Source organism: Maniola hyperantus, chromosome 20 (assembly GCF_902806685.2).
Source record: "Maniola hyperantus chromosome 20, iAphHyp1.2, whole genome shotgun sequence".
In the NCBI taxonomy this organism is placed as follows: domain Eukaryota; kingdom Metazoa; phylum Arthropoda; class Insecta; order Lepidoptera; family Nymphalidae; genus Maniola; species Maniola hyperantus.
The window spans coordinates 4,212,550-4,232,737 of record NC_048555.1 but is presented as its reverse complement, the minus strand read 5'-3'; the positions used below and the strand labels follow the sequence as shown (position 1 = coordinate 4,232,737).

The window sequence follows — 20,188 nt, the reverse complement described above, 5'->3', positions numbered from 1 at the left end:
ACAGCTTGCACGTGCGTGGAAAGAAGGATCTGGCGCAGCGGACGGTCGAAGTGCACCAGACACCCAGGTGGTGAGGGTGAAATTCCTTACGGTGGCGCGCGGTGCGGTTGTAGGGTGGAATGAGGTCAAAAAGCTCTTCAGAGCACTCCCCATTCTCTTTCTCCGATCGTGTTAAAGTGCCGTCCCATCGAACTATGAATATGGAAATAGAGAGCACATCTAATGTTACAGTGCGACAAGGCTATCTTGGCGCGTGGCGAAAATCGGAACTGACGTTACCGTCAAGTGTCCCCTTTGTTCTTGTTTGAATTTTCTAAGCCTTTGTTCACCAACAGCGCCCCCCTGTCAATGTCATTGAAGTACCAAGAGAGCCCTGTTGCACTGTATCTCTGGCGTAGTTTTGAAGACATAAATGAGCTGTCCATGTTGAGACTGCCTGCCGTGGTACAAATTCGCCTTCGGTAGCCTTCGGAATGCCTTGTCATGTCATCCCTTTGGCACCCTTCTAAAGCATTTAGCAGTACCTACCTACGTTGATAAGTATCCTTCAAAAAATATTTAAAAACACAGCGCTATTTTTTTTATAGTAATGACGTCTTTAAGAAGGACGTAGGCATGATTAAATCGAAGCGATAGCCGTCTGACCTCTGCAATCCGAACATCAGACGATAGCATAATATAATAATTATATTTATGGCCGTGATAATGATAGGTAGGTACATTCTAGCATTAAGACAGTAAGTAGGTAGATATTTTAATGTGAAAGTCGTTGCAACTGCAAAATTAACATAGCATTAAAAATCTACAAATCATGTAAATACAACAAGCAAGAAGAAAGACTCGAGCTAAGATCTGTAGAGCTTAGGTACCTACTTTGACAGTTAAAACGAGACGGGTTTATTTATGCCATAACTCCAGAGCAATTCATACTTAGTAAGTACCTACTCCGCATACCTTCCTACTATAGTCTATAAATCTATATAAAATTATTAGCACCAAAGTTAGAGTAGAAAAAACAAATAAAGCGCAAAGCATACCAACGAGTGGAGCCGAGAATCGGCGTTATAACTATAACTCAAGCTCAGCTTTATTAACTCAATTAATCAAAACAAAACTCGGACACAAAAACGCCGTTTATGCCAAAGTAAACCTAAAAAATAATATTAAAAACCGAAAACCAAAACCACTACAAACTAAAAAAATACTTTTTTACACGTGTACATATATTATGTACTCGTATGTTGAAGTCGGGAGAGCTTCACGCTTTGATTTCTAGTTTCTTTATTATGCTCGCCCGACTTCATACATACATACCATAGATCATAGCGAGACCAATAATTAATCTATGATACATACACATGTAGAAACAAAAGTTATTTTTTACTTTATAGCGGTTTTGGAAGTCGGTTTTTTAATATTATTTTTTATTTTAAGCTTTTTTGTGTAAGTAGTCATTGCTTAGTACCTAAAATATCAATTCACCAGCAATACTTTCCAAATCCACACGGCTTAGGAGTTCCTTGCACCTTGCAGTATCAGGCTTAAAGAGTTGGTACTCGGAATTCAATAACAAAGTCTATGCTCGGCATTTACAATATTATTTCACTAGGAACAGCTCCTGAATCTCTATAGTTTAGGAGTGCTGTACCATGCATCATCAGGTTTGAGGAGTTCAGACTTGGAGTGTAATCATGAAGCCATTGCTTGATACCTAAAATATCAATTCACCATCAGAAATTCCCGAATCCCCACGGCTTAGGAGTTCAGTACCTTGCAGAATCAGATTGAGGAGTTGGGATCCGAAATTCAATGGTGTAGTCTATGCTTGGCACTAAAAATAATATAACATCATCCGCAGTTCCTAAATCACTATAGTTTAGGAGTGTCGTACCCTACATCATCAGGGTTGAGAAATTGGGACTTTGAATTCAAGCATAAAGGCGTTGCTCGGTACCTACAATATTAATTCACTATAAGCACTTCCTAAATCTTGATAACATAGGCGGACAGTAACCCTGCAGCATCAGAATTGAGGAGTTGGATCCAGATTTTTTTATGGGATCACCACGGAAACATCCCCTGTTGATTAAAAAATAATTTGTCGAATCGGTCCAGAAACCTCGAAAAAATCGGTGTAGGTAGGTACATTCATTAAAAAAACGAAAACGGGCCGAGTTGAAAACCTCCTTTTTGGAAGTCAGTTAAAAATTGAGTTTTACGATCATAAAATTCATTGCATCTTGACTCCACTCCACTCTGTTAAACGCTTATGAAATAGAAACATAGAAGAAGAAGTCAAATAGGTACTTACGCTGGTTCGGATTTCGGAATGCCTTTCTTACCGAGAAGAACCAATGACAAGAAACTCGGCGATTGCTCTTTTGAGGATTTGATTTACAGCAGCATGTTGTATAATAGTAAGTACAGTCCCGCGCATTGCTGGGACGGTCAGATGCAGCTTCCTTCCAGCTCCAAACCCCAAAACCCTCTTGTCTCATTCTCCACTCCATCAATTCACCGACCTCTAGTCTTCCTTGGCCTATATATACGGTCTTCTAGTTCACTGTCTAATAACTTTTCTGGCTCTTACTTCGAAAATGTTAAGAAGGTACTATGGTATTATGGTATGCGTTGCGTACTTTACCTACCATAATACTTAACTTTAATTTTCGATTAGGTAAGTAGCTAGTTTAAGCGATGAGCACAGGTAAACAAATAACAAGATACGAATATAAAAAATAGATATTTTTTTCAATGACTAATGAAGATAAAATAAATGTATATAACGCAGAGAAATTAATAGTTCTATCACAGTTTTAGTAACAAAGCGAAAAGAACCAAGTAAGTTAAACCTAAGTAATAGTTGTTATTTCACTAAGTATGCTGAAAGATTCATTTGCCATATTAAGATTCCTAAGGTTATATCCCAAGGTGTCGAATTGGTGAAACCTCACCGGAAAACAACGTCGAGAGACCCTCCTTTAATCTTATTCTCCAAGCTAGTCTCTATTTTCTCAAACTCGTGTTCTATGGCGATCCTTGCAAGGTACCTTTGTCCAGCAGAGGATATCTATTTCTATTTTCTTGTTAAAATTTTGTCACTTGATGGATGGTTCAATCTATCTTGCTTTAGCGGTGAAGGCAAACATCGTGAGGAAACCTGCATGCCTGAGAGTTCTCCATAGTGTTCTCAAAGGTGTGTAAAGTCTAACAATCCGCACTTTGCTAGCGTGGTAACCTATCAGTATGACTTTTCTCATACTGAGAGGAGACTTGTGCTCAGTAGTAAGCCGGTGATAGATTAATGATAAAAATGGATCGGTTTACCTAGCTGATGAAGTCAAGAGATCATGCCGGAAAATGACATTATAATATTATATATCATCATCATTTATCTTTTTCAGATATGAAATTCCTATTGATCGCTGCCGCCTTAGTAGCTGTGGCCGTTGCCGGCCCGGCGCGCTTCATTACCCCCGGAGGCGCCGGACCCGTCCCGATCGACTTTGGCAACTCTCCCGTTCACGTTGGGCCAGCTCTAGTTGAAGAGGAATCTCCCGTTCACGTTGGGCCAGCTCTAGTTGAAGAGGAATCTCCTGTCCACGTTGGACCCGCTATCGTTGAAGAAGCTGTTTCCGCTTATAGCTCTCCTCTTGTAAACGTTCAGTTTATCCTCAATGTCAACTCTGGTGCCATATCCGTTACAAAACCCGAAATCAACCCAACTCCAGTTATCATAGCTGAGCAGCCCGAGATCGAGCCTACCCCAGTCATCGTGGTTGACAAGCCAGAGGTCCCTGAACCAGTCATTGTAGCTCCCATCGAACTCCCCGAGATCGACCCTACCCCAGTGATTGTCGTCGAGGAGCCCGAGGTTCCTGAGCCCGTCATCATCGCTCCCATCGAAGTTGCACCCGTCATCACCCTCCCCGACGAACTTAACTAAATATCAAATACTAATTAAGGAATATCCAAGGTACCTACAGTTAACTACGCTCTCGACGATGGGGCACAAGATCAATGCGAACTTTATGTAACTAAAAATGTAAACTAAACAGCTCTAATAAATTTTCCTATTAAAGAAATCTCTAAGTATTTAATTAAGTACCTACCTCCTTGAATACCTGTCCACTCAAATCCTTTAACTATTTTGAATACCAAAACAATAATTTCAGTTAGAACTTAGTAGATAGACGTCCTTAGATAAAATCATTCATTCGATTTTTAGGGTTCCGTAGTAAACAAGAAACCCTTATAGTTTCGCCATGTCCGTCCGTCTGTCTGTCCGTCCGTCCTCGGTTAATCTCAGAGACTATTAGTGCTAGAAATCTGTAATTTGGCATGGGTATAAAATTAATCACGCCGACAAAGTGGTGACATAAAATTTTGATAATTTTTTTTTAGGGTAGCTCCCCTACATGTGCAGTGGGGATGAATTCTTTTTTCTCGTCTACCCCATAGTGTGGGGTATTGTTGAATAGGTCTCTTAAAAATACTGTGGGTGTGGGAACATCATTTTTCGATTTCTAGTCTGTTTGTAAAATATGATATTTTAAAGTGCTAATGTTTATTAGGTACCCACGACACAGGAGTACCTAGGGTGGGTACCATCACACAATGTAAAAATTGACAAAACTGTTTTGTTACAAAAATATTTTTCATTTTCATTTTCATTACTTGGTTGACCATTTAATTACTTAACTGCAATAAATTGGATAGCACACTCATCTTATACAACACGCACGGATAACTTCTGTTAAGAGCTCATAAACCGACACTTAGCAATCAATAGGTATATTGATGTCGTGAAATAATTAATTAGAACTTATTTATAAAGTTTTAAACTTATCATACGCTGAATCGCAGAATGATGATAATGATATTATGATAATATGAACCTTCTTGGTCTACTTAGTGGCAATTTCACGATTTCACGAGATTCGAGTCCTGAGTCGAGCCAAAATAGGTAGGTAATTAGCTAAGTGTTTATTGGTTTTTCTTTCAAGAAGTTCTCAGTAGCAGTCTAGTATTGGCATCAGTTGCGGAGAGCACTCGGAGCAGTTGGTAATTTATTTTATAATGTTTTTATGGTGTTTTACCGACATTTCAAGGAAATTTCTAAATACATATCAAAAATTGCGGACCGGCAGTACTGAGTGAACATACATATCACAAATTGCGTCTCTGGCAGCGAACAAAGCGAACCGTAGCTTAGTGGTCTGGAGCGTCGGGCGCGATCCCAGGAGACGCGGGTTCGATTCCTGCCGGTCCGCAATTTTTGATATGACATTTACTATTATTCAGTTGGTAACTGATCTTTCCCCGATCGTGTGAAAGTTCCATCCTACGAACTATGAATGAGGAAATAGAGAGCACATCAGCTAATGTAGCTCTTGTGTAGTTTTGAAGATAAAAATTTGTTGTCCATGTTGAGACTGCCTACCGTGGTGCAAATTCGCCTTCGGAATGCCTTGTCATATCATCCCTTTAGCAGCCTTCTAAAGCATTTAGCAGTACCTACCTACGTTGATAAGTACCTACCTATCTTTCAAAAAAGATTAAAAAACACATCGCTAATTTTTAGGGTTCCGTACCTCAAAAGGAAAAACGGAACTCTTATAGGATCACTTTGTTGTCTGTCTGTCTGTCTGTCTGTCTGTCTGTCCGTCTGTCTGTCAAGAAACCTACAGGGTACTTCCCGTGGACCTAGAATCATGAAATTTGGCAGGTAGGTACATTATAGCTGACATTTGGGGAAAAATCTGAAAACCGTGAATTTAGGGTTAGATCACACAAAAAAAATTAAATTGTGGTCATGAACTAATAATTAGTATTTTCAACTTTCGAAGTGAGTGACTATATCAAGTGGGGTATCATATGAAAGGTCTTCACCTGTACATTCTAAAACAGATTTTTATTTATTTTTATGCATCATAGTTTTTGAATTATCGTGCAAAATGTAGAATAAATAAGACTGTAGTACGGAACCCTCATTGCGCGAGCCTGACTCGCACTTGGCCGGTTTTTTATAGTAATGACGTCTTTAAGAAGGACGTAGGCATGATTAAATCGGAGCGATAGCCGTCTGACCTCTGCAATCCGAACATCAGACGATAGCATAATAATTATATTTATGACCGTGATAATGGTAGGTACATTCTAACATTAAGACAGTAAGTAGGTAGACTTGTGACAGAAGGGCTGGCTCATTTTTTGCGCAGCGGATCAGCCGGGCTGTCCAGCGCGGAAATGCAGCCAGTGTTCTTGGCACCATTCCACGCGGTCATGATTTATATAGTAATTAGATAAGGCTAGCTTTAAGTTTTATTGTATTAAAATACTTGATAAACGTTAAAAAAAAAAAAAAAAAAAAAAAAAAAAAGGTAGGTAGATATTTTCATGTGAAAGTCGTTGCAACTGCAAAATTAAAATGGCATTAAAAATCTACAAATCATGTAAAACAAGCAAGAAGAAAGACTCGAGCTAAGATCGAGATCGAGCTTAGGTACCTACTGTACGAGACAGATTTATTTATGCCATAACTCCAGAGCAATTCATACTTAGTGCCTACTCCCCATACCTAGCTACTACTTATAGTCTTTAAATCTATATAAAACTAGCTGATGCCCGCGACTTCGTTCGCGTGGAATTAGGTTTTTAGAAATCCAGTGGGAACATGGCAATTTTTTTAATTTTTCTCTCCGTAAGAACCATTCCCGTACTTTACTGAATATTATGAAAAAAGAATTAGCGAAATCGGTTCAGCTGTTCTCGAAATTTGCGATCAGCAACACATTCAGCGATTCATTTTTAGGGTTCCGTACCTCAAAGGACCCTTATAGAATCACTTTGTTGTCTGTCTGTCTGTGTGTCTGTTTGTCTGTCTATCTGTCAAGAAACCTACAGGGTACTTCCCGTTGACTTAGAATCATGAAATTTGGCAGGTAGGTAGATCTTATAGCTGACATTTGGGGGAAAATCTGAAAACCGTGAATTTAGGGTTTAATTTTTTTTGTGTGATTCATCATCACACAAAAAAAATTAAATTGTGGTCTAATAATTGTGAACTAATAATTAGTATTTTCAACTTTCGAAGTGAGTGACTATATCAAGTGGGGTATCATATGAAAGGCCTTCACCTGTGCATTCTAAAACAGATTTAATTATTTATTTTTATGTGGCATAGTGTTTGAATTATCCTGCAAAATGTCGAAAAATACGACTGTAGTACGGAACCCTCGTTGCGCGAGCCTGACTCGCACTTGGCCGGTTTTTTTTATATAAAGACTAGCTGCCCTGGCGAACTTCGTTCCGCCTAACAGTAATTTTTTTAAATTTTTCTCTCCGTAAGGTTCATCCTCGTACTTCAAGGAATATTATAAAAAAAGAATTAGCGAAATCGGTTCCGCTGTTCTCGAGATTTGCGATGAGCAACACATTTAGTGATTCATTTTTATATTATAGAAAATTGTTAGCACCAAAGTTAGAGTTGAAATTGTTGAAAATACGAATAAAGCGCAAAGCATACCAACGAGTGGAGCTGAGAGTTAGCGTTATAATCTGTCATACGATCGAAATTAGTTTAATCAAAACAAAACTCGGACACAAGTACGCCGTTTATGCCAAAGTAAACATAAAAAATAATATTTAAAAAACCGACTTCCAAAACCACTACAAAGTAAAAAATAACTTTTGTTTTTACACGTGTATATGTACTCGTATGATGAAGTCGGGAGAGCTTCACGCTTTGATTTCTAGTTTCTTTTATTATGCTCGCCCGACTTCACACATAATCGTAAATACATACACGTGTAGAAATAAAAGTTATTTTTTACTTTGTAGTGGTTTTGGAAGTCGGTTTTTTTATATTATTTTTTATTTTAAGCTTTTTAGTGTAAGTAGTCATTGCTTAGTACCTAAAATATCAATTCACCAGCAATACTTTACAAATCCACACGGCTTAGAAGTTCCTTGCACCTTGCAGTATCATGCTTAAAGAGTTGGTACTCGGAATTCAATAAGAAAGTCTATGCTCGGCATTTACAATATTATTTCACTAGTAACAGCTCCTGAATCTCTATAGTTTAGGAGTGCTGTACCATACATCATCAGGTTTGAGGAGTTCAGACTTGGAGTGTAATCATGAAGCCATTGCTTGATACCTAAAATATCAATTCACCATCAGATATTCCCGAATCCCCACGGCTTAGGAGTTCAGTACCTTGCAGAATCAGATTGAGGAATTGGGATCCGAAGTTCAATGGTGTAGTCTATGCTTGGCACTAAAAATAATATTACATCATCCGCAGTTCCTAAATCACTATAGTTTAGGAGTATCGTACCCTACATCATCAGGGTTAAGAAGTTGGGACTTGTAGTTCAAGCATAAAGTCGTTGCTTGGTACCTACAACATTAATTCACTATGAACACTTCCTGATTCTTGATAACTTAAGCGGCCAGTAACCCTGCAGCATCAGGAGTTGGATCCAGAAATGTAAATGGGACCACCACCGAAACATCCTAAAAATTTTGCACATGCATAAAAAAAACAGGCCGAATTGAGAAACACCTCCTTTTTAGAAGTCGGTTAAAAAGCTAAGAAGGTATAATTATGGTATGCGTTGCATACTTTACCTACCATAATACTTAACTTTAATTTTCCATTAGGTAAGTAGCTAGTTAGGCGATGTGCACAAATAAACAAATAACAAGATACGAATATAAAAAATAGATTTTTCAATGACTAATGAAGATAAAATAAATGTATATAACGCACAGAAATTGGTAGTTCCATCACAGTTTTAGTAACAAAGCAAAAAGAACCAAGTAAGTAAAACCTAAGTAATAGTTCTTATCTCTCTAAGTAGCTGAAAGATTCCTTTGCCATATTAAGATTCCTAAGGTTAAATCCCAAGGCTTGGTGAAACCTGACCGGAAAACAACGTCGAGAGACCCTCCTTAAATCTCATTCTCGAAGCGAGTCTCTATTTTCTTAGACTTGTGTTCTATGGCGATCCTTGCAAGGTACCTTTGTCCAGCAGAGGACATCTACCTATTGAAGCGCATGACTTGGATTTTCCATTTTCTTGTTAAATTTTGCTATATTGCTTTAGCGGTGAAGGCAAACATCGTGACGAAACCTGCATGCCTGAGAGTTCTCCATAGTGTTTTCTCAAAGGTGTGTAAAGTCTACCAATCCGCAATTTGCTAGCGTGGTAACTTATGAGTATGACCCTTCTCATACTGACAGGAGACTCGTGCTCGGTAGTAAGCCGGTGATGGATTGATGATAAAAATGGACCGGTTTACCTAGCTGATAAAGTCAAGAGATCATGCCGGAAAATTACATCATAATAATATTATATATCATCTTTCAGATATGAAATTCCTATTGATCGCTGCCACATTAGTGGCTGTGGCCGTTGCCGGCCCGGCGCGCTTCATCACCCCCGGAGGCGCCGGACCCGCCCCGATCGACTTTGGCAACTCTCCCGTTCACGTTGGGCCAGCTCTAGTTGAAGAGGAATCTCCCGTTCACGTTTGGCCAGCTCTAGTTGAAGAGGAATTTCCCGTCCACGTTGGACCCGCTATCGTTGAAGAAGCTGTTTCCGCTTACAGCTCTCCTCTCGTAAACCTTCAGTTTATCCTCAATGTCAACACTGGTTCCATATCCGTTAAACCACAACCAAAACCCGAAATCAACCCAACTCCAGTTATCGTAGTTGAGCAGCCCGAGATCGAGCCTACCCCAGTTATCGTGGTTGACAAGCCAGAGGTCCCTGAACCAGTCATCATCGCTCCCATCGAGGTTGCACCCGTCATCACCCTCCCCGACGAACTTAACTCAATATCAAATACTAATTAAGGAATATCCAAGGTACCTACGGTTAACTACGAACTCGACGATGGGGCAGAAGATCAATGCGAACTTTATGTAACTAAAAATTCAACAGCTCAAATAAATTTTTGTATTAAAGAAATCTCTAAGTATTTAATTAAGTACCTACCTCCTTGAATACATGTCCACTCAAATCCTTTAACTATTTTGAATACCAAAACAATAATTTCAGTTAGAACTTAGTAGATAGACGTCCTTAGATAAAATCATTCATTCACTTTTTATTGTTTTTCATCGTTGTTAGTATGGACTAAGAGCCAGCCGCGTGCCAGACCTTCGTTTTTTTTATAAAAGCTGAAAGTAGTAAAAGTGTTTTGTAGTCTGTCAAATGTCCGTGTAAAAAAAATCGAAGTGCTCAATTAAAAGTTCAATAACGGTAGGAACCAAATTAGCTCTCAAATCTCAATGCCTCAATTCAGGTACCCACGACACATCTACCTACCACACACAGGACTACCTAGTGTGGGTACCGTCAGACAATGTAAAAATTGACAAAACTGTTTTGTTCGGAATGCCTTTCTTACCGAGAAAAACCAGCAAGAAACTGGGCGATTGATCTTTCAAGGATTTGATTTACAGCATGTTGTCCTACCTAATTGTACCTAATAGTAAGTGCAGTCCCGCGCATTGCTGGGGCGAGCTGCGAGTCAAATTCGCGCTCTTTCTACCATTGAATAATTTTCGATTGTGTTTTTTATTTTAATATTTAAGTAAATTAATATGCTTTTTTAGAACCATACATTTAAAAATCTAATGATCAAGTGTAAAATTGATTGCGGATAAATATTACAGTTACCTATTTTCACAAGCGACTTTCGGACTTTATTGAGGCGGAGGCGCTACTCGCAAGGTTATTATTACAATTTCTTGCCCAAAGTGTATAAGGTAGATAACCAATTTCCTTGTGACAGAATATTTTGTCTTATAAAATTATATTGTTATAAATATAACTAGCTTATGCTCGTGACTTTGTCTGCGTGGACTACACAAGTTTTAACCCCCTATTTCACCCCCTTAGGGGTTGAATTTTCAAAAATCCTTTCTTAGCGGAAGCCTCCGTCATAATAGCTATCTGCATGCCAAATTTCAGACCGATCCGTCCAGTAGTTTGAGCTGTACGTTGATAGATCAGCCAGTCAGTCAGACAACTTTTCCTTTTGTATATTTAGATAGATAGAAGATAATGTAAGAAATATGAACGTTTCGCCTAAATAAGACAGTAGTTAGTAGTAGGCTTACTGCTGGAACTAAGGGTTTAAGTTAGAAACCACGAGTTGTAAATTGCAAGGATGTTAATTTCTTATGCATGCATAAATGCCGGCAGCATTTATTCCATTCCTAAACATTTTCAGAATACTACTTACTTAGGAAGACTGCTTTACTAAGTAGGTAGTAAAGTAAGTAAGAAGACTACAGTTACTTAGGTACTAACCACGTACTAACGGTAGGTACCTAATATATTTTTAATAGAGTTACTATCATACTCATCATCTTCATCAACAAAGCCTACAGCCCTAGGTGGGCCTTGGCTTCGTCAAGAAAATTTCTTCATCAGGGCTGGTCAGATGCAGCTTCCTTCCAGCTCCGAACCCCAAAAACCCTCACGTCTCATTCTCCACTCCATCAATTCACCGACCTCTAGTCTCTCTTGGCCTATATACGTTCTTCTTTCACTGTCTAATAACTTTTCTGACTCTTGCTTCGAAAAGTTAAGAAAGTATTATGGAATGCGTTGCGTACCTACTTTACCTACCATAATACTTAACTTTAATTTTCGATTAGGTAAGTGGCTAGTTAGGCGATGTGCACAGATAAACAAATAACGAGATAGGTACGAATATAAAAATAGATAATTTTTACAATGACCAATGAAGATAAAATAAATGTATATAACGCAGAGAAATTGGTAGTTCTATCACAGTTTTAGTAACAACGCGAAAAGAAACAAGTAAGTAAAACAAGTAATAGTTGTAATTTCACTAAGTAGCTCAAAGATTCCTTTGCTATATTAAATCCCAAGGTGTCGAATTGGTGAAACCTCACCGGAAAACAACGTCGAGAGACCCTCCTTAAATATCATTCTCAAAGAGAGTCTCTATTTTCTCAAACTCGGGTTCTATGGCGATCCTTGCAAGATACCTTTGTCCAGCAGACGACATCTATCTATTGAAGCGCATAATAAGACGTGGATCGTCCATTTCCTTGTTAAATTTTTCTCACTTGATTGATGGTTGAATCTATCTTGCTTTAACGGTGAAGGCAAACATCGTGAGGTAACCTGCATGCCTGAGAGTTCTCCATAGTGTTATCAAAGGTGTGTAAAGTCTACCAATCCGCACTTTGCTAGCGCGGTAATACCTGTGAGTATGAACCTTCTCATACTGAGAGGAGACCCGTGCTTGGTAGTAAGCCAGTGATGGATTAATGATAAAAATGGATCGGTTTTCTAGCTGATGTAGTCAAGAGATCATGCAGGAAAATGACATTATATTATTATATATTATCATCATTTATCTTTTTCAGATATGAAATTCCTATTGATCGCTGCCGCCTTAGTAGCTGTGGCCGTTGCCGGCCCGGTGCGCTTCATCACCCCCGGAGGCGCCGGACCCGCCCCGATCGACTTTGGCAACTCTCCCGTTCACGTTGGGCCAGCTCTAGTTGAAGAGGAATCTCCCGTTCACGTTGGGCCAGCTCTAGTTGAAGAGGAATCTCCCGTTCACGTTGGACCAGCTATAGTTGAAGAGGAATCTCCCATTCACGTTGGGCCAGCTATAGTTGAAGAGGAATCTCCCATCCACGTTGGACCCGCTATCGTTGAAGAGGCTGTTCCCGTTTACAGCTCTCCTCTCGTTCAGGTTATCGTCAATGTCAACTCTGGTGCCGTATCCGGTAACCCAGTTGTTGTCGAGCAACCCGAAATCAACCCAACTCCAGTTATCGTAGTTGAACAGCCCGAGATCGAGCCTACCCCAGTCATCGTGGTTGACAAGCCAGAGGTCCCTGAACCAGTCATTGTAGCTCCCATCGAACTCCCCGAGATCGACCCTACCCCAGTGATTGTCGTCGAGGAGCCCGAGGTTCCTGAGCCCGTCATCATCGCTCCCATCGAGGTTGCACCCGTCATCACCCTCCCCGACGAACTTAACTAAAATCAAATACTAATTAAGGAATATCCAAGGTACTTACAGTTAACTACGAACTCGACGATGGGGCAGAAGATCAATGCGAACTTTATGTAACTAAAAATGTAAACTAAACAGCTCTAATAAATTTTCCTATTAAAGAAATCGCTAAGTATTTAATTAAGTACCTACCTCCTTGAATACCTGTCCACTCAAATCCTTTAACTATTTTGAATACCAAAACAATAATATTTCAGTTAGAACTTAGTAGATAGACGTCCTTAGATAAAATTATTCATTCATTTTTTTATTGTTTTTCATCGTTATTTTACAAAAGTTGAAAGTAGTAAGTAAGCAAGTAAAGAGTTTTTTTTGTAGTCTGTCAAATGTCCGTGTAAAAAAAATTAAAAAATTAAAAAAAAAGTTCAATAACGGTAGGAACCAAATTAGCTCTCAATGCCTCTCGGTACTAGGTACATTTATGCTATTACTTGGTACGACCATTTAATTAATAATCTTAATCGTCTCTAGCTTATATGGCTTAACTGCAATAGATTGGATAGCATATCTTATCTTGTACAACACGCACGTATAAATTATTATCAAGTTACTTGTATTAAAACTTGTATTTATCAATATTTACTGTATTATTAGATATCGTATAAGAATAGACCACGTCAGCTAAATTATTTAATCGCATATCAAGTTAATACCAGGAAGAATGAACAAGCAACGAACTACCTATGGTAGGGGCGCGGAGCCCAAGCGGGCATTTTGGGATTTACTCGAGCGCGTCAGATTAAGGCAAGGTAAGTTAATTACATGCAGAATAGTGTGCATTATCTGACGCGCTCGATAAATCTTTTTGGTTCTATTTGCCTACTTTTCCTTTTTTTAATTTATAGACTCGCTGCAATTAAGCCTGGTAGCAAGTGATGATGCAGCCTAAGATGAAGCGCCCCTTTCTTCCCCTTCGTACGGCCACTCCCACCTTTCCGATAACAGAAACACGTGTATGCGCACACTATTAATATCTGAAGCGCTCGAGTATTTCTTTGTGACTATTTTTTTACATTCTTGGAAACCTGTATACAGTGTACACGCTCTCCCAACCAATGAAAGGACATACATTTATTTTTACCACCTAATCTTCACAACCCAATTGGTCCCCACCACCGACGCTCGAGTAAATCCCAATTTAGCCTCTAAGGCCCCCCTACTACTTACTAGTAAATATAGCGTTTATGTATTTCGTCATTCATAATTCATAAATAAGGCAAACTGTAGGCCGATCGCAGTAAACGGAAACGGAAAAGGCACTAAAGAAACCCATGACCTATAAACTACCACTACCACGTATGCCACACTGTATGACTTGCAAGTTGCACTCTACTGCGATAGCACCCGTTAGGTGAGCGTGCTTGCCTAGATTCATTTTTGAAACCCAAAAAGATGCCTGCCTATGTTAATTGTTAGAATGTGTTAGTGTAATAAGTAGTACATAAAAATTCTTTGGTTAGTGTACAACAGTACCCAATTTGAATACATGATTTGACTTTGACTTATATATTAATGTTACTTATGGATACGACACGACTTCGCTATTCCTTTACCTAATTTACCCGCCGCCGACATAGATTCATTATATATCGGTGGGTTCCCAACGTATCTACATGTATCTACCCAATCATACCTACTCAATCGTACCTAGGTAGGTAGGTGCTACCTACACAATCGTGACACGTTGAGTATTTTTAGGGTTCCGTACCTCAAAAGATAAAACGGAACCCTTATAGGGTCACTTTGTTGTCTGTCCGTCGGTCTGTCAAGAAACCTACAGGCTTCCTACAGGGTACTTCCTGTTGACCTAGAATCATGAAATTGGGCAGGTAGGTAGGTCTTATAGCAGACATTCGGGGAAAAATCTGAAAACCGTGAACACAAAAAAAATTAAATTGTGGTCATAAACTAATAATTAGTATTTTCAATTTTCGAAGTAAGATAACTATATCAAGTGGGGTATCATATGAAAGGTATCATATCAATTTACCTGTGAATTCTAAAACAGATTTTTATTTATTTTTATGTGTCATAGTTCCTGAATTATCGTGCAAAATGTCGAAAAAATACGACTGTAGGTCGGAACCCTCGTTGCGCGAGCCTGACTCGCACTTGGCCAGTTTTTTCCCATCGAATCATCCATCGAGTTGGGAATTCTAATGGGCAAAACGCCGATGATGACGACGCGTGAAACAAATAAGAGGGACAAATAATACCTACTGCAAATACGATAGGTAGGTACGTACGATAAGCTTAGAAGAAAATCCAAATCGAATGAAGTTTGATTCGCAATTTTACGATAACTCGATAGAGTCATAAGTTGTTTATAATTTCTACTTAGTAACTGCAACTGACACGTATGAACTTAAGTTAATGGAAAAATCCGATCTCTGGAGATAACCTCAGAGAATAGATACTAGATAGAAATAGCAAGTGAATAGGAAAAGTCATGTTGCATACGAGTAGGATATTATTTTATATCCTAATATACCATCAGCTCGAAGCAGTCTAGTGCTGTAGTAAAATGGCGGCCACGCGCATTAGCAATTTGCGGGACTATAGTAGATGACTCTAATTTATTGTACCTACCTACCTACTGAAAAATTGGATTAGGTTTTTACATGGAAGAAGTGTAAAGGATTGTTGTGGGCTCTTCTAAGACCTGGGCGCGTTTGGAACCCTCGTAGCTTTAGTTTTAAGTACGTATTAATTATCACCACTATATCATCTTACAAATTAAAAATTTTGACCATCAGTAAGCGTAAAATTTTACCTATTCTAATTAAATAATTTGAGTTTGAGTTCTCGTGGAAGAGACAATTAAAACCGGTCTTTAGTGTTAGAAAATAATCATTACCATATCCTGATCAATGTAAACGGGTAAAAATTAATATTAGGTATGAAAAAAAAACTCAAGACTACATAGAAAAATAGTGGATTTTTATCTTTTCTCAGTAGATTTTTAGTTTTTACTAAGCCGCTTAAAAATAAGTATCAGAGAGGTACATAATTACAATAACAAGCCGCAAGTATAAGTCAGTAGGTATAGGTACGATAAGTTATTTCTAGCAAGGTCAGGAATATAATAGCTTAAAATCGGAAACAACCATCTTGAAATTATCTAACTCGCATCTACCCCACCTACTCAATGGGCACAGTCAACGTTGTAAAATACACACATACTCGTAGCATAAAAGGAAAAATTCAAACTATAATAGGTACCTAAAATACGTAAATACCTAGTCACGTTAACTTTATCAAAGCCATATATCGATCGATCTATCTATCTATCGATTTTAAAAAGCTTTTGGTCACATCAATAATGAAGGACTTTTTTAAGAAGGCACATACCTACTTAACTAATATGATATTTTTCTAATAAAGTAGCTACTTAGGTCCTACCTAATGGAGGATACTGCATTTAGCGGCAAAGCTGACATGTTGACATCGCCTATGGAGCATCATTGGGTGGGTAAATGCCTATTCAGGAAATAATTTAATCTCCTGTTTCGATTAGTTGACGTGTTCTTGATGCATTACACTTTGCTCATATCACTTAATCACTTAAGCTCCAACTAAAAGTCGAGTCGATAAAATTGTCGGAAGCTTAGTGTGAGCTTATTGAAATCCGCAAGGTATGTTCCGTTTCGATAAGTGTACCGACATAATTTATTAGGTATTTAGAATTTAAATTTTAAACACAATCATAATGGAAATAGAATTCGTCAATGCTGTCGTTAACCTTCTCAAGGTTCTATTTCGGGTTTTTGACATGCATGGTGTTATTCATTCAACAGCTACGAGTATTTATTGTTATACTCGTAGTTAACTCATGTTCTAGGTTGCGCTTTTTTTCTTCTAAACAGACACGGTACCTGCTACTTGCTAGTCTTTAAATCTACCTATATACCGACTAGGTAATACCTATTATTATAAATGCGAAAGTGTTTGGGCCGGCAACGTAATGGCGGTTCCTCTTGTGCTGCAAATGTTCATGGGACTTCGCTCAGTTATTGAGTTAAAACGAGACTGAGGTATTTAACTTAACATACATAAATCCATTTCATTTTAAATCTAAAGTAAAGTCTGATCAAAGTCGAAGTATGCTCTATAGATGTCAACTTAAGGCCCTGCGCAGACGAGCGACTATTGTACGCGGAACGCGCGCGGCGCAGACAGTGCAATAACCGGCGGACAAATATCCGCCTCGATACATCAAACGACTATGTACCTATAATCATATTCTGTGGTAAAATATCAGATAAGTGGTGATTCATACGTACAATTTTAGGCGGTTTTTTGGCCAGACTGTCATTTAAACGTCCTTGTACGCCTTGCATTGTGTAGGCGGCCACGGGCGGTTAAATCACCAGCAGTCCAATAGCCGCCTAGATACTTGTATCATCCATTAGGTAAGGGTGCGTTTCCATTGACGCGGTACTGCCGGAGTGGACCCTGAGTCCACACACAATCACATTTTAATTTTTCTTTAAATTCAGTTTTCGTATTTACTCCTTTACTTGTGCTATAAGACCTACCTACCAAATATCATAATTCTAGATCAACGAGAAGTACCCTATAGGTTTTCTTGACAGACACGATGGGCAGACAGACAGACAATAAAGTGATCCTTTAAGTTAAGGGATCCTTTTTCCTTTTGAGGTACGGAATCCTAAAAATAAAACATTTAAAATATGTCTTGTAATTGTATATTTCTTTCAAATGTAATTTTTTATATAAGAATTCCTTCCTCAAGAATGAAAAATATTACTGTAAATTACATCATGAATTACAAAAAATCTGTTACCGCATTAAATAACAAAATTATTTTTATTGTACAGTGTAAAAAGTGGATGGAATAGTGTTGAAAAATATAATATAGGTCCCTAGGGTTGCATCCCAGCAACAATAGCATACAACATAAAAGTAATTTTATAAATAAATTATTTATTGTTTCTAAAACAATGCTGCATTTTTTTAAGGCTAATAAAAGAAATATATAACAGTTAGAATTAAGTTACAATACCATTTAAATATTTCTAACTATACAACCAATGTCCTACACCCACACAAAATAAACTAGAATAAATAAATGCTTCATAGTTTCCTATCATAGGTACGTCTTCTTTGGTCATCTATTTTAACAAGAAAGTATGTGCCAGGAAATAGTACATCTATAGGTCCTGATGGCTCATATGGTGCAGTGTGATAATTTTCTGTTCTCACTTGCATAAGATCTGAGAATAACTGTGGTTCTACACTTTGTCTTTTGTCTAACATTGCAACACTTTCGTGTAAGGAATTGATAAGTTTCTCTAACTTGGACCCAGCGCTCATGTCATTACAGATGTTAATAGAATACATTGTTGAGGCTAGACCAGAACCATAGGAGAATAGGGCAAACTTCTTTCCTATCAGCTGATCTGCTGATTTGCTAACTAAATATGAGACAAGTCCTCCATATAATGATGGGGTGTACATATTCCCCACATTGCGAGCTATATTCAGCGATGGTTTAGTTTTCTCTTCAAAAAGCTCTTTGCTGTACGTCATAAATGCTTTTTCTACATCCCTATCAAAATACGTGTTAGCTCTTTGGTAATCTTTAAACTGCGAGAGTCCGGGGAACTGCTTTTCCCTATCCTCTTCAGAAGCATTAAGAAAATCATTAAAACTTACTCGGGCCAGGGATTTTTGTACAAGCTTACAGTACGGAGAATGGAACAACATGCCATCTAAACTTAATAGACCTTTGAAATTTAAGTCCACTTTCCTCATTTTCTTACAGAATAAGTTGTAACAATTATCTAGAGCACTAAGATAGCATTGTATAGATAACTTTCCATCTACGTAAGGGAATTCTGAGGCTAAGTCTGGCTTGTAAAAGTCATATGCATGGGTCATATATGAGGCACGGACGCCACAGTCAAAAACTAAGGGTGCATCTGGTCCTATTAGCATTGCAACAGCACCAGCTCCTCCAGTAGGTCTCGCAGGACCCTTGCCATACACTGCGATGTCACCCGCCACTACTATAGCTTTCCTGCCGTCCCACGATGATGATTCCACCCAATTTATAGCATTAAACAAAGCAGCTGTACCTCCATAACAAGCATTTGTTGTGTCGATTCCTTCAATGTCTGTGGCACCTTCGTTTGCAAACAATGTCATGAGGAAAGTTTTAACACTTTTACTTTTATCTATAATGGTCTCCGTACCCACCTCTAACCTCCCAATGTCATGTAAATTTAAACTATTCTTCTCAATGAGCCGATGCAGTGCAGTGAGGCAGAGGGAGTTTATGTCCTCCCTGTCTGAACAGAAACCCATTTTGCTCTGCCCAAGTCCGATTGTGTACTTTCCCGCAGCCACCTCGTCAAATTTTTCCAGTTCCTCTTGAGCTACGTATTGCGATGGGAAATATATTTCCATGGCAAGAATGCCGACGTTCTCGACTTTACCGCCCATCGTTACGGTAATCCGACACGAGTATAACTTTCACGGTCACGGTAAGCGCGTTTATCAGCCAAAGAATGTGTTAACTATATTCAATGTACTCTGTGGTGTTAACTGTGCGATGCGACTGAACAACTGTCGCCCGCCGCGTCTTGGACCACACTCGTTCGGCCCCTCGGGCCTCGACTCACGGCTCACTCGTCTGATGGCGACGTCAGTCCTTCGTTACCAGCACGCGATGCTCGTACCATTGACCTACTACGGAACTAAGTACTAACCGACTTTCCTATTCTCTTACGTGACTTGATAACTAGTTACGACTTACGTCTGTCGTATTAAGTATTTATAGTATACAAATATTAATGTGACAGTTAACGAAAATTAAAACACAATATTACTGTTACTTCATTTTGAACTCGGAATTTTATATGTAGTTTTTAAATCATTTCAACTTTTAACAATGCGGCGCCGGTGCAGGCTTTCATTTTTATCTGTCAATGTCATTCTGCCTGAGACTTTCTTTGGGTTTTGAGACTTTTGACGTAAAAGTTTAGAAATAAAAAACGTTCCAGTGGCGACGCCCGACGGGTAACTTTAGAAATATGTCAATTATTACGAGGCGATGATTTAATGAAAAAAATGACAAAA

General features: G+C 38.6%; 3 protein-coding genes across 3 annotated transcripts; 2 read left to right on the top strand and 1 right to left on the bottom strand.

The window, feature by feature from the left end:
- Positions 1-640: 640 nt before the first annotated feature.
- LOC117991972 (magnetosome-associated protein MamJ-like) lies at positions 641-13,229 on the top strand. The gene is made up of 4 exons (XM_069505533.1): positions 641-712; positions 3,405-3,942; positions 11,798-11,847; positions 12,423-13,229. The coding sequence occupies exons 1-4, from the start codon at positions 694-696 to the stop codon at positions 13,049-13,051; spliced, it is 1,236 nt and encodes a 411-aa protein (XP_069361634.1). The 5' UTR covers positions 641-693; the 3' UTR covers positions 13,052-13,229.
- On the top strand, positions 8,820-9,945 carry LOC117991971 (uncharacterized). Its single transcript, XM_034979611.2, has 2 exons — positions 8,820-8,827; positions 9,379-9,945. Exon 2 carries the CDS (start codon positions 9,381-9,383, stop codon positions 9,864-9,866), a length of 486 nt encoding a protein of 161 aa, XP_034835502.1. The 5' UTR covers positions 8,820-8,827; positions 9,379-9,380; the 3' UTR covers positions 9,867-9,945.
- Positions 13,230-17,777: 4,548 nt separating the features above from the next.
- Positions 17,778-19,624, bottom strand: Hmgs (hydroxymethylglutaryl-CoA synthase). Its single transcript, XM_034979180.2, has one exon. It carries the CDS (start codon positions 19,550-19,552, stop codon positions 18,182-18,184), a length of 1,371 nt encoding a protein of 456 aa, XP_034835071.1. The 5' UTR covers positions 19,553-19,624; the 3' UTR covers positions 17,778-18,181.
- Positions 19,625-20,188: the final 564 nt, after the last annotated feature.

What these genes read in the sequence shown, in the direction of transcription:
- LOC117991972 (XM_069505533.1), top strand. An exon ending in ACCCTCCCCGACGAACTTAA is followed by an intron (nt 3,943 to 11,797) that starts CTAAATATCAAA and finishes TATATAACGCAG; the next exon opens with AGAAATTGGTAGTTCTATCA. An exon ending in AACAACGCGAAAAGAAACAA is followed by an intron (nt 11,848 to 12,422) that starts GTAAGTAAAACA and finishes TATCTTTTTCAG; the next exon opens with ATATGAAATTCCTATTGATC.
- LOC117991971 (XM_034979611.2), top strand. Translation starts at nt 9,381, where the DNA reads ATGAAATTCCTATTGATCGCTGCCACATTAGTGGCTGTGGCCGTTGCC.
- Hmgs (XM_034979180.2), bottom strand. Translation starts at nt 19,552, where the DNA reads ATGGGCGGTAAAGTCGAGAACGTCGGCATTCTTGCCATGGAAATATAT.